At 37.0% G+C, this 24,246-nt stretch overlaps 1 protein-coding gene across 1 annotated transcript in view; it reads right to left on the bottom strand.

Annotated features, from left to right (window-relative positions):
• The window catches only part of USP32 (ubiquitin specific peptidase 32), a 70,710-nt gene that overhangs the window by 17,024 nt on the left and 29,440 nt on the right, over nucleotides 1–24,246 (bottom strand). Inside the window, exons 6-16 of the mRNA XM_026861811.1 lie at nucleotides 17,387–17,518; nucleotides 15,785–15,892; nucleotides 14,862–14,977; nucleotides 14,417–14,479; nucleotides 12,541–12,624; nucleotides 9,758–9,819; nucleotides 9,538–9,640; nucleotides 7,608–7,800; nucleotides 6,251–6,426; nucleotides 5,447–5,587; nucleotides 1,852–2,117 (exon numbers count right to left, since the gene is read on the bottom strand). Of these exons, the coding sequence (XP_026717612.1) occupies nucleotides 1,852–2,117; nucleotides 5,447–5,587; nucleotides 6,251–6,426; nucleotides 7,608–7,800; nucleotides 9,538–9,640; nucleotides 9,758–9,819; nucleotides 12,541–12,624; nucleotides 14,417–14,479; nucleotides 14,862–14,977; nucleotides 15,785–15,892; nucleotides 17,387–17,518 (1,444 nt within the window). The remainder of the gene's footprint in view (nucleotides 1–1,851; nucleotides 2,118–5,446; nucleotides 5,588–6,250; nucleotides 6,427–7,607; nucleotides 7,801–9,537; nucleotides 9,641–9,757; nucleotides 9,820–12,540; nucleotides 12,625–14,416; nucleotides 14,480–14,861; nucleotides 14,978–15,784; nucleotides 15,893–17,386; nucleotides 17,519–24,246) is intronic.

The following is a 24,246-nucleotide window of genomic DNA, read 5'->3' on the forward strand; positions in this document are numbered from 1 at the left end:
ATCTTTTTTTTTTTTTTTTTTCCTCTTAAAAAGAATCAGAAACGATAGTAATTTTCAAAATAAAGGACTTGGAAATTTCATGAGAGTTTTCTTTCTGAGAGAATATTGTAAGTAAAAGAAAAAAAAAAGTCAAACCCAATAAAATCAGTCCGACTATACTAGCACGACTTTGCTTCAGCTCTTCTATGGAGATGAGTGCTATTCTGTGAAGATGAAATCAGCCTGGTAGTTTCACAGCAGTAATATTCTTAATAACTAAATTCCTAAAAACACATTCTGTGAAGATGCCTAGGATTTTCACCAGAGTTCCTCAACAGCCCCGTGTTTGCAACACAATTCCATCAGTTGAGATGGTTGCTCTTTTCTATAACATCTTTGGCACAAGAGGTGAGACCAACTTTACACGCTTTATTTTTTGAGTTTCTTCAATTTAAACTTAGGAAGTTCCTCACTTCTCACAGAGACAGGTCTGTAACACATTCATGAAAAGCTTTTATTATGCAACCAAACCCAACTGGGCAACTGCATTACTTAAGCAACCAGAGAAGTGACATTGTTCTACTTTCGCTGTCAAAATAAAATAAATAGGATCACATGAAAAGATGCAGTATTACATGCAATTTAACAAGAGAGAAAAATTATACTGTAATCGTCTTGTAAGTCAGCAAAGCATCAGTTTTGTTTCAGTATACCAAGCAAAGTTTGCTGCTTTTTTTTTTTTTTTTTTAAAAAACCAAAAAGCATTTTCTGAGATTAGGGATCAGAGGATTAGTTGTAAGATTACAGCAAGAAAGCATCTTCGAAAACTCAATGAGATTAATAACTGATTGGACAAATAAATTAGTGCGGAGCAAAATAATTCCAAATCAAGATCAAATTTAGCACATCAGATGATTCTCTTTATTTGAATTTGAGCGTTTTAGGATGTCCAAACAAAGCACTTTCCATTTTATTAGGTCAAGTAGGAAAAATGAATTTGGGTAGCAGGCAGTTTCTGCAGCGGAACTTGATCAAGCAGGCAGCTGCTATCGTTAAATTTTAGATTCTACCAAAGCAGTGAAGAATTGAGCATCTGCATGAGATTTTTAAACACAGGCTAACACTAGCAAGGCTAAAGGATTTAATTTTCAGCAGTCAGGTGAGCCCATTTCTGGAGAGATGTTACTGTGGATGAATATATCGGTGTGTATCCAAACACACATGCACGTGAACATCAGGTATTGCTTCAAACCTGTTGTGCAAGGCAGGTGTGCAACTGTGCACACAAACTGGTAACAGAAAACGAATCCTGCAACACACTTCAGCTGAAATGTGAAGCTCCATCTAAAGATTATTCTTCTAGCCCATTACTTGTACAGTCTTTCGGTGAGCGTTACCGCCACGATCATGGCAATTACGGCACAATTTAGCTGGATATTTACACTTGCCACTGAATTGTCTTTCTAAATTGCAGCAGTAATAGTCTTCATATGCCATTAATGCAATCGCTTTCTCAAGAGTATTAAATCATTTGGGGCATTAGAGCCCAGTTGCCCAACTCAGATGCAGTTGGCTTGAACAATGATTTCATTTGTTACACCCCTGTACTATCAGATACACACACACACCCCAACACACAAATTCATCTATGCTACGGCTGCAAAATCAGCTACCAACAGGACTCAGCAGATCTGCCCTGCTTGGCCATTTAGTTTATGCAGTGCTCAGTTCTCACTTTCAACTCACCAATCTATTTGCAGTCACTACGCGACTTAACTGACTTCCCCAAAACTGCCCCCTCATGCCTCTTCCTTTTAAGAGAAGACAGGAGGAAAGCCTTTAAATCTTTACCAAATGCTGATCGTGCCTTACAGTTGATTAGCTGGTGTACAAGCACAGTGGCAGCAAGCTTCTAGAGCTGGGGGTCTTGCTTTCTTAGAAACTGCACACTTGTATTCTTGCTGCATTCTTAAGTTACCTCTAGGTAAATGCTGAGGAAACATTCTCAGGCTCATCATACCCATATTCACCCAGATGTTTGACTGCTGTGTTCGAGTGGCAGGCTGCTGTCTCAGGAAGAGCAGATAGCGAGGAAATAACTCGAGTTCAGGCACATTTGTTTTGCTGTTTTTGATCACCTAGTAAAGACGTTTAAAACGCATTTTAGAGTCCGCTGTTTGAAACGGGTGGGAAATCCCAATAGCAACAGGAAGTCATGATTAAAGCAGGTGGTTAAAAAAAATAATAAATAAACTGTGTTTTACTAGGAGACGAGAAATCTTCTGAACTTCTTACGGGGTCTTAGGCAAATATCCACAGAAACAACAATTTCCTGATTTCTAAGCACTTTCTGAAGCTTATTAGTTGTAGGCTGTCAAAAGGAAACACCTTTAGTGGAGCATAGCTTCCCATACAACACAGCATTTTTATAATTCCTGAAACATTGTGAATCTACAATCAACCTCGTGAATTCTAGTCGGTACGTACTTCAATATACAAGTTTCACAACCGTTGAAAAAACTCACGCATGCCGAGTAAGACATTTGTTCTGACCTTTTTGAACTACAGGACTGAATTAAAACATTCATATTGTAAGAACAGACCGAAGCCCGCTTCTGTCGTGTGTTGTTATGTTGACAGAAAAAGCTGAAAGTACCCCAGAACATGCAGCTTTTCCAGTCACCATTTCTAGAGATTTTGCTATCTAGATCTGCCCAAACGTTGACAAACATAAACGGCAGGACTGTTCACTATTTTTGTGACCATGTGAAGCAGAAGAAAACGCTTAAGCTTAAATTGTGAGAAGCAATATAACATACTGAAGTGCCACGGTATCAAACTTCAGTTACAACAAGAACCATAGCGATGACATTTTCTGGAAAAAAAACAACATAACAATCCCTACTGCAGGGTGGGAGACCAGGACTCTGAGTGCCTGTATACACAGTCGCAAGTAATCAAATGGTCTTCAAGAATTCAAGTGTCAAATTTGAACTCGAAGTGTCAAAATATTCCTTAATTATGGACTGAAAAGCGACAGTTTATACATAAATTATTTATACTTTTTTTTTTTTCCCTCCAGACAGGATACCCAAACTAATTCTCTCATTCTGAACAGAAATCTCTTTTCTAATGACCCTATCGCAAAAACCTCAAGCACGTTAGTTTGTGTATGAAGAGATCTGGCCTCTTCTGGATCATAAAAAGGTATTTGTTTCCATGGAGAATGTGTGGGAGGAGGGTAACAGAAGCCAGTGAGTTTTTCACTGTAAAATAATTGTCAGTACTACAGCTAACAGACCAAATCGTAAAAAAAAAAAAAAAAAAAAAATTAAAAAAAAAAAAAAATCACACAGCTAATTCTCTCCCATTTCTGACACTGAGTCTTTGTGACACCAACCACCTAAACTCTGCTGCTACCATCAAAAAAAAAAAATCCCCTCAGTGACTTTTTTCAAGTGTAGCTCCTGTAAGAGATTACCTGACAGAAAATAAACCAACCACTATAAGGAATAAATACACCCAACAGAAATTGAAGAAGCTTTCCAATGTTTTTTTAAGAGTCAACTGACCAAATGACATCAAAGTTTCTTGAGTCCAATATCAGGCTATTTTTTAATAAATTCATTCTTTCTAATTCAAGGCATGCCAGATTTAGCCCCAAATGATTATGGCCTGTTAATTGTTTTCCAGTATTACACACAGAGAAGCAGAGATATCTCAATAAATAGCAAGTAAATTATATGATTCAGCAAAGGCTATTGCTATAGAATTACTGCTTCTCTTTTAGAAATGTTGCTGTTTAACTGCAACCAAAAAAAAAAAAAAAAGTCTCACTGGGAAAACAGACTAATTTTTAGTCCACTTAAGTCAATTCCATTTAATATATAGCACTTTCACATTTGAAAATTACGTTCTGCAGTACATTCTGCATTGTGCCCCAAATTAATTTTTAATTGAAGACACTACAGCTTTAATGCAGAAAATACCAGGGTTAGTTACAAAAAGTCAATTTCAGTTCAAGTTTTTCCTCTTTTTTTTAAAATTTTTTAACAAAACTTTGCACACAAGTACAAATACAACCTTATCTTTGACAGGCTCTTGCTAATTAGCTCATTTTATTACAAGGCTTTAAGTGACTACAGGCAATTAAATAATTGTTGACATAAAAATGCGGTATTCCCTATCCGTGAATACTTTTTAATTATACGATAGAAATACTTATGTTAATTGTTTTGTAAAACTCTTTCACAATTTTCGTGAGATACACTGGCTTTCCTGCTTGCAGTTGAATCCAAGAAATGTGAGAATTAAGCATCTATGAATTATTTGCTGACATATGAGTATTTCATAAGGTTGGAGGTTACTGATTTTGTGCTGAAGAATGAGAATGACCATCACTTGTCTCACCAGTAAAATTTTTAATTACTCATTGGAAAAAAAAAAAGGCAGTTATCATAATACTAAAAGAAGAATGACACAAAGGAACTATTTATTTTTAATATATGATCTGCTCAAAATAACAAATGGTATTCACATGGCCAGGATACAGAATACCTGCAACAAAAATAAAAACTGAAGAACTAAACCAAGGGGGGCCTGACTGGATGAGCGTATGGGGTGAGATTCCTGGTCTTTGCTTTTAGCACTGAACACAGCTGGCCAGAATCATGCTGACACAGCCTTAGCCAGTAGATGCCAACTCAGTTTTAGCACCTACTTCCCGTGGGATTGCTTATGATAAATGCTGTACGGAAAAAACCTTTGATTAGAAGCTGAACAGCACCACTAGTCTGTGCAGTACTCAAGAGCTGACACACTCACAGCAAATTCTTTTTAGGAATACCTACTCCTGCAGCTGGCAGCTACAGCTCAGAAGAGTTTCTGAGCAACCATTTTGACAAAGAATAGTCTTCGCCTGTTTTCTTCACCGGGATCACCTATTGTTCTCTGCTTTTTCAACCTTCACTCAACCTTGCACATGGTGTTTTCTATGACACTGAGCTTGAAGGACAGCAATTGTTACCTTCCCCCCCCACCTTCATCAAATTGTAAGAGAGAAGAAATGCGTTTTCAAAGCTGCAGGTGCCCCAGTTCTAATATTATTGGTTTTGCAGACTAGTTTAAAATTTATCTTAGCTTTTAAAGATGAGTGTTTTGATGACAAGCCTTCTTAAACTGTGTCTGCTTTAGTCATCATGGTCAGTTGAGCAGCGCTTCTGTCCTTGTTGTATATCTCCTGGGGATTGTGCTGCAAATCTCCTGGCAAATATCCACAACTTTCTAGGCATGTCCCTTTCTGAGACTGCTTTTTCAAGGCTTTTCCTTTAGACTATCCATTTTGGATGAAGTGGGAGATGACCATAAATGATTACCTTGTACAATGGGCAGAATTTGGGACACATCAGGTTGCTTACATTATCTTGGTGCTTATGGCAAACAAAAAGTGCCAATAATCGCAACTTACCGGCCTGGGCAAGGACAGATTTGCTCCGTACCAATGGTAAAGTGCTCTCCAAACTGGTTCTGGCACCATTATGTAGTCCTTTCCTTCAATCAGTTGTGGAGATCGCTTTAATCTTCCACCCTCCATTGTTAATGATGCAGCCTTTAAATAAAAAGGGATTTTATTAAATCTCAAGTGGAATAAATAATATACAGCTCCAATGATTTCAGTTCATAAACACAGGACAGTTTTAAATTGTTAAAAAACTTTTCACACTGAAAGATGGTACTTAAAACGTAACACTACTTAATGCTCAAGTTTCACTATTTAACATTTCTCTAAAAAGTCAGTCCAGCAGACAATTTGTGATATGTTTCTCTTGTGTCACCTTCTCCGACAACTTCAGACACTGCATAGAGAAACCTGATCTACGCTCATCAGTGATGGTGCTGGTCTGTGTTTTACATTTTGTTTGCATGAATAATGGAAAAACTGTCAGCTTTCTTTTACTGTTTAACTATTTTCCGGTTTTATGCAACAGCAATGAACTCTTCTATTTAGAACGAAAACACAGAAGTGTTTAATTATTAAACTATTCTACATTTAAAGGTAAAAGTTGTGTTTTCATAAATGCCTTTTCCATTTGTGAGTTTTAAAGAACATTTTGAATGCTTCTCACAAAACACTCAGTAGTAGCCTTAAAGTTGAACATAGCTTAATTTAGAATTAATCCACTAGCTGAAAAAAACCCAACATATAAAAAGCTGTGATAAAAGTACACTAAAAGATACTTTCTTTATATTCACATGATTCAGACACATTTACCTTCACTGGTTCTTGTGTTACTAGGGGCTGGTTATCAATAGCTCCTGGTTTCTGAGGATTAAGCTGTAGCAAAGTATTCCCGTTGGTTCCAAGGAAACACTGGTTATTATTGTCCGAAGTATTATGCTGCCTAGCAAAACATACATCAGTCCCTGGTGTGCCAGGGTACAGAGTATCTGTAACAGAATACAAGGGGGAAAAAAAAAAAAAAAAAAAAAAAGTTTCTGGTCATGACTCCATAAACCATGAATGAATGAGTTCCTGTATCCTTTGTTTGTTTTTTTAAAAAAGGTTTTTGAAGGTTGCTATCCTTCGTACTTTAGTAAAACATGCAACTCTTCCAAACTACAGTGATAAATACACTATTACTCTCAGAAAAAGGGAAAGAAGTGAATATAAGAGATCCAGATATCAAAGCAGATACTTATAAATATACTGGTTTGAAAACAGCCTAACTAGGTTTGCATAAGCAAATGTGTTTGGCATTTGCTTGTTGTCTGGATGTTTGACTATCAAACTCTTGAAAATTTTATATACAAAACTGAATGTATAAGCAATAATGCCTCATTTTAATTTTTTCTCTTTGAAAACGCAAATTTTTATTCTTACAGAACCCCCTTTGGTTATGCAGAACGCAATCTAAATTTCAGGCTAAAAAGAAGAACCAACCTTTAAACTAAAACTTGTCTCCATTCCTCTATAACCCCCCAACCTGTACCCTAAAAACGATCAACAGTTATTTATCTACTTTAAACTGAAGTTACAGTTTTAAGATACAGATTTTTAAATACCAGATGCAACATTCAGATGTCGTGTAAGAAAAAAAAACGAACCCACATCTCAAATTCTCACAAGAACTGACTGAAAATCATCACTAAAAATCTCTTCTTTCACAAAAGATGGCTCCTAGAATCTGCATAAACTCATTTAGATCACATGCCCTGTAAAACTGTAAGTATGCTCTTCCTAATTTTTTTTCAGCTTCTTTCCTTTTTGTAGTATCTGAGGTCATCTCCTTGCAAAACATAGTGCAATACCAACTAGGTCTGAGTTAGGAACAACTTAATGTGAAGAGAGGGAAAAAAATCCACACAGAAAACAAACAATAGGACAATATCTTGAAAACAATTCTGGAAACTAATCATAGCATAAAAGATGAATTACTGTTTAAACAAGACTCCTTCTTGTTTATTCACCACAGACTAAAAAATTCTAGTAATTCACCAGCGTCCACATGTAGGCCACTTCTGCACTCTCAACTGTGTTATCTTTTTGCCTGGAGGACTCCATGCAGTATGTAGTTTTCTCAAAACCTGTTCTACATTAAACCTCCAAGGAAATAAGATGTTATGCTTACTGCTGCTAGTAGTCTCTGAGGCTTCTGATGCAGTAGAAATATTATCTGAAAACTTTTCTTCTGTTGCACTGAAGTAATTAAGACCTCCCATTTTGTCTTCTCCCTGTTCTGAAGTATTGGCTGCAGCAGCTACGAGTGAATTCTTACCTCCACTCAAGACAGATGAAGGTTCTATCACAACAGGGTTTGCGTCCTAAAATTGGTAGGCAAGTAAAAAAGTCAATTACAAGCCAATCAGAGATGTTTAGCATCAGCCAAACCAATCAGCAAATTTCACAGCTGTATGACCACTTTTGCATAATCACAATGAGCTTCATCGGGAAATATTTTCTACATCTACTGACAAAAAAATCTGCAGAAACAAACAGCCAAAAGTGTTAAACCAGTCAAATGGACTCTTCTTCACACTGTAAAAACTGTGAAATACCGGGATTATTTTCTCTACCTAGATATATAAAAAGACAACCATTTAGACAGCTATAATTATAAATATTTGAAGATTTGTCCTTGCTGAATTTCATATGGTTAAATGAGAACAACAAGCAGAAGAAAAAAATAATTCTTTCCTCAAACCTGCAGCATTTTAGCCTTCCCTAACTTTGTTTTGAAACAAAGTTCCTTTGTTTCCTTTGAAGAAAGAGCATTCCAAATCCAATCTGACTCACATTTGGGCAAGAGAAAGGTGAAAAAAAAAAAAAATCTGCATCCCCCTGAAAAGCGTATCTTGCCTGCCCGGTACAGGCAAGATGTAAGAAGAATCCTACCCAATTTACAGCACCAGTCACAACAATAAATGGCAATAAATGAGAAAACAAAAAAAAAAAAAAAAAAAAACGGGGTGAGCATCATAGTAACACACTGGAAAAAAAGGGGTGTTGCCTGTTTTATGTTGTCTCCTATTTATCCCATCACTAAACACAGTGTCTTGTCAAATAACAAATCTGTACAGTGCAGCTAAAAGTACAAAAATAAGACTAAAATACATGTTGGAATTACAGTAATCATTTATAGAGTTTCACTGAAAATCGGAGTGTTCTCTTTGCTCGAGAGGCAGACAGAGTGACTAAGAGCATTGTGCTACTATGCGAAGGATCAGGTATGAAATCATGTGCACATCTATTACATCAAGAATCAAATTACCTAGTGTTTCTTTGAAGCCATCATTTGTCCAATTCATTGTGCACAAAGAATAACTAATGACATGGTTAATTAATGCATACTTTGCAGTTTTATGCAAATTTTTAGTTATTTATATTTATAAACCAACTCAAATACTTATATGATTGCTTATCGCTATACAAAACTCTTTTGAGAAATAGTTTATTTCACTTGTGTAATGTGCAAAGAATATCCCCATCTCAAATTTAATTTTATTAAATATGCTTTGTTTTGTAAAATTCATAGTGATGTTTTAACTTGAATAGTTTAGTTGAACAGGATTAAAGAGCACCCTGTAACTATAAGGTTTTAGAAGGACTCCTTTGATTACCATGAGGTACTGAACTATGTTTCATCACTGCCTATAAATCAAATTATACCAATTCCTTCATTTATCTGCCCAGAAAACGCACAGTATTTGCGGCCCAAGCAAAGTCAAAACCAAAGCAGGTAGCTTTATTATCAAATGGATCAGAAGACTTAAGGGAAGTACTATTGTGAAAGTATGTTTTTATTAAAAAAATTATTTTGACGTGCAGGAATGATGAAAGAAAGCACAGAAAGAAAGGACAGCTTAATTAAATTATAGTGAAAAGCTCACCATGCGATGATGATTCAGCAAAACAATTATTTTCCACTAAGAGACAGGAGATGCTGAATTTCAAGCGTTATTGGTTGAGCAGTCAATTGCTCCACACTCTTTTTTTCATCAGCACATTCACAATTACAAAGAAATCACTTGTTGAGTACACGCTGTTGTTGTTATACTTACGTATTTGACATATTCCTTCCACTGGTGCCACCATGGCATTGCAATAAGAAACCAGTTGTGCCCTGGCTGAAGGCCATACCTGCTTTCTCTTTCTAACCAGCCTCTGCACATAAAGAATGAACAACATGAAGTACTAGTTGGAACGGGAAAATTACAGTCCTTCTGAAGATATTCAAAGGTGATTCTGAAACCCGTTTAAGACTCGGAACAAAGCACCCACCTAATGATCTGTCCCTCCTCTTCTGGAGTGGCAGGTCGTAGCCCCAAAACTATATGACACACCTGGAAAAAGAAAAGTCATCCTTGTCAAGAGTTTTATCACTGTGAAACAAGCATTAGGGAAACGAAAGAAAAGAACAACTCTAATGGGACTTTTCAGAAAATGCTTTTAAATTATGTAGCAAGATTACCTAAAATTGAACAAATCACTCACTAAAGAAGTCTTTTTGAGCTATGAGTATGAGATTCACAAACTGTTCCTGCTGTAAAGACAAAGCTACCAAGAATGTCAAATGCCCCGAGACAAATTAAGGTGAACAGAAAATGAATTTTCAGTATTTTCCGATCTGAAGCACACACTATGAAAGATCAGAGTAACTGTCACATGGGGGATATACAAAAAGTTATGATGTCTGTATGTACTGGAGGGAGGGAACGAGGAACTGGGAGAATGCAGGCTGTTGGAAGAGGATAAGCTAAAGGTTAAGGAAAAAAAAAATGGAAAGGGAAAAAATGAGGGGACTGAAGGAAAACAAAAAGGAAAAAAATAAGGGACTGAAAGGAAAACAAGCACATGAAGAGACTGAGGGAGAAGTTTAGAGCAGTCCAACCGACCAGTCACCACTGGAAACACTCAGAATCGTAGGACATCATCTGAGCGACTGATGCTATTTGCTGCATTTTTGTTGTTGGTTTTGAAACAAGCACAGATGAAAAAGGCCCCATCCCCTAGACGGCTGCCCGGTTTGGGTGGGGTTTTGTTCTGATGGCCAATATTTGACTCCTCTCTAGGCTGTGGTGGGGTCTGGCTGGTTTCTCCCAGCAGCTCCCCAGCCCCAGGGCCTGCGGCCGGAGCGAGAGCAGAGGGGAGCACACTCTGCAGGGGTCTTTTGTTTCCCAGTGCAGGGAGGAGGGTCAGCTGTCTCCTTTCCAAGATGGTTTTCAAATTGGTTGCTACTCATAACATGATTTATCGTCTTTTCCTTATGTCTCTTTTGAGGCTATCAATTTGCATCTCAGCTGGAGATTTCTAATGACTGGTGAGATATCTTATTTAAATTTATATTACAGTGTGAGAGAGACCATTTCACATTCTGAATAAAACAAAGGCCATTAGCTGCTGGGAAGCAACAGATTTTCCAGCACACACAACACAGCTGGCTCTGATGTCTCTTTCTAAACTCATGTAATACTGTGCTAGTATCAGATTCGTCATATAAACTAACCCCGCCGCAAACAAACCAATTTGTTGACAAGCTTCCCAAGGCGCTCCACTCAGACTACTTAGCTTTTCTGCTTGCAGATGAGACACACAAGCTCATGACAGTTCAAATGCTCAGGCAAATTAATGGCAGACTCTGTCCTGCGCGAGCATGCTGTTGAGCCTGAAGCATGAGATGAGGGTGTGTCACGATAAAGTTATCCACGGGAATAAAACTAAAAAACTAAAATGAAAATGTAGCAGCTCTGTCAGGACAAAAAAAATATTTTGAGTCCTCCGAGAAGCGATGTGTAAAAATGGTGATGTGTACAAATGGATTAAATGTTCGTTCATTCTCCCTCAATACTGCAGAGATATTTTGTTAGTTTGTCAATATTAAATTATGACAGGATACTTGATGGCAGACAGTCCAGAAGTAAAGACAGGCCTTCTTGAAAAGGTTGCAATGTAAGCAAAACCTGATGCAATTAGAGATTAAAAAAAAAATTTGTAGAACTTTGTGATTTTATTCTTTTCAGCTGCAGTGTAGCTGATGGCCTCAGAATACTCTCACTCAGTCACCCCAGAGTCCTTGAAAAAGCAGAGTTCAAAATACAATTTATAAAGCAGTCTAGGATCAGAAACAGGAGAAGCTCTAGTATGCTACTAAGGTAGCCTCTCGCAACAATTATTTATTAAAAAAAAAATCCCACGCAGCTTCTCTCTGATGAAATATTTTTCTGCTACAACCTGACCCTGTAACTGATGAAGCTTCACTGGTAAGATGAGAAGGGAGCCCACTGGTTCTCCCCGGCCCTCCCCAGAAGAGCCAAGACTGTCATAAGGGGCTGGAGGTGAATACTAAATTAGGGCAAATCTTCAAGGCTCCATTAGGATTATTATTATATAAATTCAAAGTATTAACCTCTACAGAAAATGGGTATGGAACAAACTGCAGTGAATGAAAATACTCTTAGAGGGTTATTTTTCTGCACAAAGTGAAGCAATGCTAAAATATGACTGGTTTAAGGATTTATAAAAATCCAATTCAAGCTCAATTAAAAACAAATTCAGTACACTCTTAATCCTCAGCTTGTGCAACACAATAGTGATATGATACCACGGCTCTCAAGGACTGCTTCATTAAGAAAGCAGTGAAAGGTTCCTTAGACAGCTTTAACAAAATGTGAAGGGAAAGTGGTTGTAAAGAGTTAGCAGTACTTTTTCTCATTTCCTGCGCCACCTTCTTGGCAAAGATTTGCAAGAACAACAGTTTAAGAACACAGCATTTTTCTAATTGAAAATGTAACTGCCGATACACTTGAAATTTCATTTTGTAAACAGTACATTACCTTCACTTTAATAAATTATGCTTTAGGCATCTCCGTACACTGAAAAGAATAATAATCAAGTAGGGAATCATTCCATCGAGGTAGTGCCCAACTGCAAAACCACATAACTTATTGCAACAGGCAAAACTGTAAGCATGTTGGCCCAACACTGATGCTGCACTTTTGTGGACACAGAAAAAGCTCGTGAGTTAATTACCATCATGTTCAAATTTAAATTTCCTCTAAACATACCTGAAAAAGTAGATTTAAAAATTCATTGGCAAGTGCACTCTTCACACTCCATATCTGGTAGTCCTCCAGGGTGAGGTGTCCAAGCTTAAAGGGAGGAAAAGGAAAGGGGAAGGAAAACCCATCAAACCATTAACCTATTTTTATTAAAATGCTCATTACACGTGTCATACAAGACATGACAAAGCCAGTGATTTGATAAAAATCAGCAACTACCACTCTGATAATAAAATTTGATCCAGTGAAAGAAGAAAAATCCAGTTTTAGCATAACATATGAAACGCAGAGAATCAAAAAGTGTACAGAGGCCGAACACGTAAGCTTTTCTCCTGCCCTCCATCATTCAGGTTTAGCACTCACGCCCAAGTGCAGTAGTGGTACTTTCTCAAACCATGAAACCAGCAGAAGCAGTACATGACTACTCAGGGCAATCACTTTGTAGGAAATAAAACAAGACAAAGACAATCTAAGACTCTGATCATCCAAATAAGTTCTGCACATGTAGATACTTGCATCCATTCAGAAACCCACCATCCTCCTCTGTGGGTTGAGAAAAAAATATTTTGGATCATCGAGTCTTTATGATCTCACCTTACAACACGATTCCTATTAATTCTTAATCACTTGCAAAGTTATAGTAGCATAACACTGACCAATGTCAGAGGACCTTCTGATTTTCAACAATTCAGTGTCAAGAACAATGTTTTGTATTTGTATTTTAATATAATTCATAGCCGTTTTATACAGCAGTGGCAGTTACTCTGCCTCTTCTTACAAACCATTTTCTCCAAAGTTCACACAGGTCAAAGCTAACAAAAAGGTGAAGTAATTTATGTAATTACTGCATCATCGGCTCTTTCCAGCACTACATTGAAATGAATTTTCTTTTTTGCCTCTTTGTGGAAACGAGGCTGCTATATGCTTGCTTGTAAACTACCCTTTTTAAAAAAGCAAAGAATAAAAACCTCAAAGGATGAAAGAAAGAGCTCACTGAGGCTGTATTCTCTACTGCTTTGCTAATGAAAGAATTATAATAAAATATTTGCCCGCCACTCTGTTGAAGTACAAGCAGGCAAGACAACTATTCAAACAAATAATTAAGCATTTCTAGACATTCTTTATAGCTTTTTCTTAAATTATTTATAGTTTCCAGACACTCCTCTTAATTAGCGAAGCAAAGGATGAAATAACGGAAACAACGTCCCCTATATTGTTTGCAGATGACAGCACCTATCTTGAAAAAGCAAGAACATAATTAAAGATTTACAGCTAACTATAAAGCACAATATAAACGAAGGCTCCTCGCCGCGTGTCACGACAGTCAGGACAGATGCCTCCATAGTTTTATGCATACTTAGCTCTGAAACAATATCGTCGTATATAGTTCACCGGTTGTATATATATATTATTGCAAAGAAGTTTGATAATGATAATGCAGAAGTCACTACGGAATTAATACAGTTCTGTTCCAGCACAGGAGGATAACGTGTCTTTACGTAGCGTAAAATATATTCATGCACTGCCCCTTTTTTCACAAGATCATTTTTACCATGAAACAAAAGAACAGTTTCTCCAGAGCAAGTCAGGCATCAGATTTAACGCTGCTATTAATTATGCACAGCAAAGCCTTGCAAACAATATAGGCTTCCAATTAATTTCATCTGGTTATGTATTTTTGGTTTAGTTTCATATATAAAAATGGCTTATAAAATTCAAATATGTTCTTTCTCTCACGTAACAACGTGGAAAATTTTAATGGAAAACTGACATTTCTTGAAAGAGATTATTTTATTGACACATCTCTGCTTTAAAGGAAACATGAGATTTTATTTACTTTCTTATAAATAAACCGAAGATACCAGGGTATAAAAATTCCTACCTTTGTGGTATCATGCATATTCAAGATATCTTCTACAATTTCAGACAAACCCATGTCCAATTCCTTAACAAACAAAAGGATTAGAAAACAAGAGTGAAATTCTCGCAGCACTCTGGATCCGTGTGTTCAGAATGAAAATATAACTGTAAGAAATGTTGATGATGCTTCTATGTAATTCCAGCTGAGTGCTTCCAGACAGTTGTACTTTTGTACTTAAGGTTTCTTTATCTCAAACAGCATGAATTATAGTCAAATCATTCTGCTCTGGTTAATGGCCAGAGTTATGTAAGTTGTTACATCCAGGTATCAATACTCCTACTACGGTAGTTCAAGGAAGCCTGTGTTTCACTGAAACCATGCTCAAACAACAGCCACATTCCTACTTTTGAAGTATGACTGTATGAAACAGACAGAAATGAATAAAAAAACCCCAAATATAACTTACAGATATTTTATCAGTACGGTTATCTTTCCAGACCTCTAAAAGTGCAACCACCATTTCTTTGAGTTCAGTGCGAGACAACACACCATCCCGGTCAATGTCAAAAACCTTGAAGCAAACTGAGAAAAACAAAAAATTACTTTTCTGTGTCAGAACCACTCAACGTTTGGGTTTTTTTTTTTTCTTTTTCCTTGCAGAATGTAAGTCTGCAGAGTCACGAGAACATGATTTAGTGCTGACAGTTTTGATGAGGCAGGATGCATGTGTTGTAGTGAGGAAATGGAGCAGCTGTGTTTCATAAACTGAAATCTAGATTCCTGCAATTCTGTGCCGTGTTTTCCGATGTGACAGAGCAGGGAGCATATGTGCATCCAGAAATTTCCAGTGAATGATAGCTTTTACGTTGCAGCAATATGGCTTTGGAGAAGTATGGAACAAAGGTTATTTCAAAACACAAGAACCTTGCAGGGAGACAGCTGAAAGCTGGACAATAAACAAAGCAGAACACACTATTTACCACAAGTCAATCAAAGAGGTTTTCATTTTATATTATATATAATGAACAGGTGTTTGCACTTTCTATATTGAGATACACACATTTCTGCATCATAATGCACGACACTGCAAAATAACTTCTGAAATGTTTTGGGGTTTTTGTTTTTTGTTTTTTTTCCGCCAAACAGGTTGACAATTTATATGAAGCTATGGAAAAGTTATAAAAAATACAGAATTAGGTTTAATCATCCTTTATAAATGGAAGCCTTGATATCTAAAATTCCTCTAATTTTTACACTTCTGATGTCTGTCACCTCTCAGACATACACTTGTTCGGTAGAAAAATTTCTAAAAAGATGGAAACAACTCAACTTCATTGCTCAAACTGAAAAGCTTCTCTAAAATTAATGATTAACATTTCTCATACTTACACTTCTGTCTTTCTGCCAAGGGTCCCCTGCAACATGCTGAGAGCCCACAGGAAATTTCTTTAAAATCTATGTGATTGTCTCGGTTTTCATCAAAAGCATTAAACAAACCTGCAAATCACAAAAGCATCTCCTGTTACAGCATCTGGCTGGAGGAGCTGACAATCTGACTGAGCATTTACATGAAGGGTGAACGGTTAACATTTTCAAGGAGAAGTACAAACACTTATGATGATAACTAATTCTTACGAAGTGTAATAAAGATAATTGATGACTTCAAGACCATTTTAAAGGTGAATTAGATCACTCGGGTATGGCTAGACAACACTGGGGATGGGGAAGGAATCAAGATTTCTGAACAGCAGCCTTATTCTCACACCTTCCTTGTAATGCCTGATTTATAGAGGGTACAGCTGAGCCAGGACGGTCAGGACAAGCACTTTCACAAAAGCCAAAGGAAAAAATAGTAATGGTACTCAGATGCCAAATGCTTTGGCTTTTCCAAAGTGCCTGATAGAAACTCTCTTGAAAATCACTGAAAACCATTGTAAGTTTGGCCCTAAGAGAGTCAGGAACTTTAGTTACCAGCCTTCAAAGGATTTAAGACTTCTATTCATTCAGTGCATATAACTTTTTTTTTTAATCCCATGATTATTATTTTTTTTTTCTAGTGGCGACTCAGTTGCCCTACTCACAGAAGACACACAGAATGACCAAAACCCATTCAAGTTTCCCCGCAGCAGCTGTATAAATTTATAGCACTAAGTAGATAAAGTTCACTATTTAATATCCCTATTGAACCGAACATAAGTTCTGGTGTTTTAACAGCTTGCACTCGCTGCAGAAGAATATCCCATCTTCTTACCACTGCCACTGGTCAGTAAAGCTGGTCATTTGGTGATAAAAAATTGTCACTTTAGGACTGCAGACAAAGACTAGCATGTAAGCGGGATGTTATTTACTGTCTTTATGTTGTGCAGTAAATGGCAATTAGACAATTGCAACCTCCAGTTATTACCAGAGTGGCTTCGACTTGAAAGACCAGCTTGGTTATTAACATGTCTGCACTGCGCCATGCAAACCTCCTGACCAAGCCTTCTGAACAAAATCTTCCTTAACTTGCACTAGAAGGGAAGACTCTTCCATTGCCTGCATGACGCAACTTCTGACTTGGACAATTCAGCATGCTTTAATAGATAAAACTCATGTTTGTCAGTTTAAAAATGGTCTGCTCTTATCTCATTCAGGGGCAGCAGTGTATTTTGCCATCACGGAATCTTAAGGAACCCAATCAAATTTTTAAGCAATACAGGGCAAATTATAGATAAAGTTTAATGCATTTCCAGACAACTAATAGAAATGCGCCACACAAAAGCATCATTTCCTTCATCATTCCAGATTTCCCAACAAATAGAGATTTCTCAAGCATCTTTTCTCATTCTCAACCATTCAGACCTCAGTGGAATGAACCTCTGTAATTTAAGTTTAAAATATATTTTCCAATAGGCCCACTTTTAAAGCTATAAAATTTGCACATCAACAAATTATCAGGCACTGAACACCACAGCACATCATTTCCTTGCACGTTTGATCCAAGTTCCGTACCTTCACTCAGAGATGGATGAATAGGAGGGGAAACTAAGGGGGCAAATGTTTCTAAATCAAAACGTCCAGTTCTTGATTGAGCTTTTAGCAGCCAGTATCGTTTTTCAAGATCGATGATGTCAGATTCTTCCACTGTATAATCAACAAAAATAAAATAGAATTTTGATAAAATCTATACCATATTAGAATTCAGTATCAAATAAAAATGTAGCATTATGTCACAAAAAGAGATTATAATCATTTTTTTATGCCTGACTCTTTCATATAAAAAAATAAACGTATGAGCAGCAGAGAAATAAATGTATGATTTTCACTTTATCTACCGAATCATCTCATCTATTCACCATCTAGGAGTTCCACATCAACAACACATCATCACAAGTGTTTAGAAACACAAAAAATAACTTTTCCCACTCCTAAAGGCTCCAACATTTTCACGTATTTCTTCTTCATGAACCGAACAGGTAGATTACATGTGCGATATCTTATTTTCCCAAAATATCTGATATTTAAATCCCCTAAAAGGACACACAGTAACATTTAAAAACCAATCCCAGAATTCTCATGGAGAAGAAAAAAAAAAAAAAAAAAGAATTTTTAGCCTTCTTACACAGTAATATGGATAAATTTTAATGTGACATTTAAACGCTGTATGTCTGCGTTAATTTTTCCAAATATAAAAAAGTTTGTTTCACTTTATTATTTATACAATAGATGTACTTAGAAACCCAGTCAACATCGGGGAGTGATTATACAAACCTAGAAAACACTTTATACAGAGGAACTCACAAGGTAATTTAAAAAAGCAGAAAAAACCCAAACCCTAAAACCTACAGTGAGTAAAATATAAAAGTATAAAAATAGCCAGAGGAACAACTTGTGTTTTCTTTCAAAACATTCTATACAAATGCTGGTCTCCTTACATTTTATCCTTGAAATTAAATACATATAAAAATATTACGTCTCTGCTCAACAATATTTTTAGCCTTTTTACACATGCAAGTGTGTCACAACACTGCTTTAGGTCAGTGCAAATTAATTGGTTCTCAGATAGATAGGTAATGACAAAGCTGTCTATATTAAGAACCACTATGTGTGATCCCATTCCCAGATGGTTCTGAGTCTTTAAATCCACGCCAGCTTTCTAATAGGTTTAACTTGAGCTATTTGGCCTGGTTTAGCCTACAGAAACAATAATAATCCTGTAAGGCTTAAGAACAGAAACGATTCAAAAAAAAGTTACATGTCAAACTGAAATTCTTTCCACTTCTTCTCCTATTTCTGTCATTAGGAGTAGGGATTTAATCAGAATAGTAACTTAAGTAACCTACCATAAGCATGAACTAGTTGTAACTACCCAGCGGGCACATCGTCTAAGGCATCAAAACATACACAGCACCCTTCCCCTCATCAGCAGAACGCTTGGGAAAATTTTAACAAAAGAATAATATCTGAAGTAGAGTTGGAGGAGTGGAAGGGGTTCGCATCTTCCTGTAAAACACTTCAGACAGCTGACCTAGCAAAGCAACCCCAGTGAAGACAGGTCCTCCTTTTGCTCTGTACATTCAACACATCACCAGACAGACCGTACACGAGCACGCAGAGCTCCCACACGAGAGCTGCAGTTGTGGGGTGACGTTAAGCTAACACAGCTTCAGGCTGAGCAGAGGAAGCTCACCTTCCCCCTTAACCCCCTGCACGTGCTGCAGCATCCTCCCTTCCATCACCATCAGCTACTGTGCACTTACACAGTAAGTGAGGTAGCAAAACCGATCCAAAAATCAAAACTAAACTGATTTCCTTTCTCCTCTTCCCCTCCTTCCTAGATGGATCAATTCCCTTAATCTGGCTTACCATCTCCTGGCTCCTGGATGTGTTGCAATCATAGAATGGGTTGGCTTAGGAGTGACCTTAAAGATCATCCAGTCCCACTCCCCTGCCCCGGGCATGGACACCTTTCCCTAGCCCAGGCTGCCCAAAGCCCCGTCCAACCTGGCCTTAAATGTTTCCAGGGATGGAGCATCTACAGCCTCTGTGGGCAACCTGTTCCAGGGTTTCACCACCCCCATCAGAAAACATTTTTTCCTTACATCTAGGCTGAATCTACCCTCTTCTAGTTTAAAACCATTACCTCTTGGTCCTACTGCTACAGACACTACTAAAAAGTCTGTCCCTGATACATATGGCAACAGTAATTTAAATATATAAAGGACTGTTATTCTACAAGAAATCAAGAAAGAGGAATTGAGTAGTTATTGCTTTGAAGATCAGCATGTAGGAATATCATAGGTGCTTAGGACTGCCACAGACGTACGCAGCTGCACGATCCTAACAGTCAAGTGATGTAGAACTGCACCTAGTATGTTCCAAAAAATACAGGGATGTCTCGATAGATTTAATGACATACCTGTCCCACAACAGGCAGCGTATCAACAGGTGAGAGAAAGCCTACCACATAAAATACACTTTCTCCCTCAGTCTTGTTGCCTCTACAGGTATCAGGGTGCTACAGTACTGATAAAGAACTCACAAGATAGGACATTAGGACTAGAGTACCAGTATTCTGCAGGAAAGACAAGGAAAAGTATACTCATGGAGTGCCAAGAATAGAAATAAACAAAAAGTAAAACAACAAATGAAAGCTAAAAGCCACTTTATGAGACAGAACCTTAAGTACACGAAGAAAAAAAAAAAATCACAGTACTATTGTACTACCTAAACAAGTGCACATAAAGGGCAAGTTTGTCCTGTCATTTAGAAGAATTGCACATACACATTATTGCTCTAATTAGCAAATACAAAAGCATTATGCTAAGTGTCTTGAGCATCAGCATGCAAATCACTTTGTTTCCTTTGAATCTACCTTTGTTACAAGGAGGAGTAACAAATGTGCTAGTCGCACATCACTCTCGAAATGATGCAAGGCTAAGAATATCCAAAAAACATAAAGGAAGCTCACCTTGTCTTCACTGAAGAGTTAACCCGCACAAACTTGCTTTCACTGGCGGGTGCATTATTTACCTTCAGTAATTAGGAACTGAAAGATTGCTTTATTTTCCCAGAGAACCTTTCTCAAGTAACTATAGAAGCTAGCTGTACTCCATTTTCTCATTGTACTTCACAATGTTAACTTTATTATTTTAATCTCAGAAAACAAAGGTTATCTCTGCATTTCTGTCGAGCAGCGGTTCGACTGACTGATTAGATTTACACAACTTAGGCCAAATACAAGTAAAAACGTGACAAAAGAATATTTTTCATTCATAGCAGCAACGAATTGTAGCCCACTGCAAGAGTTTTACTTACATAAAATACAGAAAAATGTATTGGATTACAGCACGCATAGAAGTTTAACTCTGCAGTTGAAAAGCCAGCTGTTACATAATTTGATTTCTCCAAAGTGATTTTTTTTTTTTAATTTTTTTTTTGTGCACATAAACTTGTAAATCAGTCTCAGGATATGTAGTACACCATCTATTCCTCCATAAACATAAACTAAAAGAAATCTCTTGCAATTTAAGATATATGCCTATAATCATATTTGTTATTGAAGTTTAAATGAAGCATGATAAAAGCAGACTGCACTTATTATCCAAACATACTGATGTGTATGAAAAAAGTGCCATATTCTAAAGAGGTTTTATATACAGAAAGGATTTTAACTTGCCGTTTTTCTTCCTAATGTCTGTTCATATCACATCAAGAAGCGTGAGCTGGGCTTTCAATCAATATTTCAAAATAATCAAATTCATGATTACTTAAAAATAATCTATCATATATATAATATAGTCCAAAAATCAGAACAGACTGAGTTTCTAAGCCAAGTTAAGAATTCATTTTTGTCAATTAAATGCATGATACCATCATTTATCACATGGAATTATTAGGCACCTGTGAAATCTAACCATACACTAACCAGTTTATTACCATATGCTATTTTATGTCTCCCTCATCATTTGTCTTTCGGGTCTGTAAAATTATAAATAGAGTTTCTTACTTCGATACTCTAAGACAGACAAGCATAAACAGAGGAATGATAATGTCAAGTACACCTCAAGCTACAGCCTTCATACTCTAAAGAAGAAAGAGGTAGACGTTTTCAGCAAAAATACGCATCTGAGAAACTGTAAAATCTACTAAAAATGAGTTAATTTAAAAGCAGCTGTCACACTGATTGACAGGTTGCATGATAGTGATAAACACTAAAAAAAAAAAAGCATCCTTCATTTGCATGCCATTTCCATGAAATGTATGCTGCTCTTAAATATTACATAGGTAGCAAGCCATGAATAACCCCCTGTCTTAGAAAAAAAAATTTAAAACATGTTTTCATTTCAGGCACTTTTTATTACAATTCTTTATATGACCAGAATTAACGAAATATTTCAACATATTTTAAAACTTTAATTTTTACCCACCTATTGGTACAATCCTCGTTGGTTCACAGCAGTAGAAGCATACCATATTCCCAACATTTTAATGGAAATTTGGGGTTGTTTACTGTTTACCATAATATCCTCCACACAAAACCCAGTCCCCAGTGGCAGAGAGAGCTCTTCATGGCGTGAGGGCTGAGTCAGAACCAGAGACCGAACCACTGAACACCAAACTATTTCTGACTAAACACACTTGTTTGTTGCTTCCAAATTAATACACAGAAGACTCCGGGACCTGGGCACAGAGAGCTGCTTTGCAAGACATAAAATAGCCTGGGAACTAAGAGGATAACAAAGTGGCAAGATGCAGATTAAGTGACACTGAGGCTTTTTCTTATTGGCCTAGTCTGTTGTAATGCTTTCTTTTTTTTCCTAATTGAAAAACAGATACACAGAGAAGGGAATATCATAACTCAAACCAAGATCCTTGTGTGTGTCAGACACGACTCTCCAGGTGTCGATCTAGCAGAATATCGTGTATTACTGCCTTAAGATGGGAAACCCTTCAGATGAAGTATTCAACATCACAGTTCCTCTCAAAGCACAAACGTTCACACACTTGGAAGAAAATAGCACAGAATTAAATACGCTCTTAAAGGCACCTTTAATACACCCCAAATCTTCAGAATTGTCTTCTAGTGGCCTTCCACACATCAGTAAGAGATGGTGTTCCAAGAGTGGGTACCACAGCTGAAGCGGACAAGGTACAGAACATGTATTTAACATCCTTCTAATGTGAGTAGAGTTAAGCGATCACTTCATTTCACTTTCCTTTTACAGACACATATTCATCTCGCCATAAAGCCCTACAGGTTTATAAATCCACCTCTGACAGAAGAAGTTACTTCCACAACATTCAGTTCCAATTTTATACTGTTTCAAAAAACTCACTCTTCCATTTCAACCACGCTCTCCAGTTATCCAGAGCTTCTCTCATTTATTATGTTAAATTAGCGATAACTGTATTTTCTGAAATATAATTATTATACTGATTACACACTGTCTTGCTGCATCTCAGTACATAAGAGCTGTCAGACAAAGCAGGAGCATTTTGATGAATTTTTCTGACGAAAGAAGAGTCTCGTCAATTCAGAGGGGAATTAAGGTGCTCTTTAACAAGAACTCAGTGACACAAGAACCAGATAACAAAAGAAATACAAATTAGATGGCCTGTCAGTTTGAAACCAGTAACCCCTCTGATCAATGGGAGTATTCTCCCCATGGAAAAGGGCTGAAACCCCAAGTATAAGCCCATCACATGACAATGAGACAAACCAAAATGACTGTTATTAAAAAGGAACCACCACCTATGGAATTATTTCCAGTCAACTGAAGGAAACCAGTGAGGTTTCACCTGGACCAGTATAACAGTAGTGTATCACCCAAGTCTGAGGTGGAACAGGGGATGGAGCACCTGGTCTGAAGTGACCTAAACTGGGCTTATTTTACTTTGACAAAAAGGTCAAAAAGAAACGTTAAGACTCACCTGCATTTATGCTGAATGGTAAAAAGGAAGGAGAGCAGAGACTGTTGAAGCAAGGACATAACTGACAGAAAACTGAGACATAAACTGCCCACAAATACATGTAGAGGATGTACTGGAATAATTTTCCCCAATTGGATTAAAAAAAAACAAACCCAAAGCAATAAGCCTCAGTATCTAATGAAAGGATTGATACAGTGACACCCAGGGTCTGCTCTTGGCGACTGAGAACTGCTGTATTATTGAATTACTGCATTTGGACTTAGACTACCAGAGAAGATTAGGTGTTTAATTTGTAATTATTAAGGATGTATAATGATTTGGGGGAATATTCCCCTACAGAGAATTTTAGTGCTAGCAGTGATGATTTCTTAAAAACAAATTGTTTTTTTAAAAAATAAAAGGTACCTGATCATACTACAAAACTGAGGAAATCCAAACTACTGCTGGTTGGTCAGTACTCAGGTATAGGACAGACTTATATCCCTGAAGCTGGTTTTTAGGAACAAAAGTCCAAGAGAAACTTCAGTTATTTTGATAGGTTTCAAATGAAATTATTCATGTTTATTATTTAAGTGAAATGGAACAAAACTTGATTAAAAGTAGCAAGTGTGTGCAACTTCCTGCAACTTTAAAATTCCATTTCTAATTATGTGTTGAGAAATACAATTAAAGTCATCTGCATACCAAAATAAATGTTATTTACAAATGAAATATTAGAATGCCTTTGTTTCCCTGATAGCTTGGCTCATTAAGCAAATTTAAATGGAGTCATTGATGCTTTGCAATAAAATGTTCACTGTCTGTTTCTAAATCAATGCTAATAACTTTCACTATTTTTATCACTGCAATTTTTCATGTCTCTGACATGTTATTCAGGATGTTTCATGGGAAGCACACCAAGAGAGGAGGTAGGGCTTGGTCTGAAGCCTGAGCCAGGA

This window comes from Athene cunicularia (assembly GCF_003259725.1).
Source record: "Athene cunicularia isolate RWA chromosome 19 unlocalized genomic scaffold, athCun1 chr19_part1, whole genome shotgun sequence".
Lineage (NCBI taxonomy): Eukaryota > Metazoa > Chordata > Aves > Strigiformes > Strigidae > Athene > Athene cunicularia.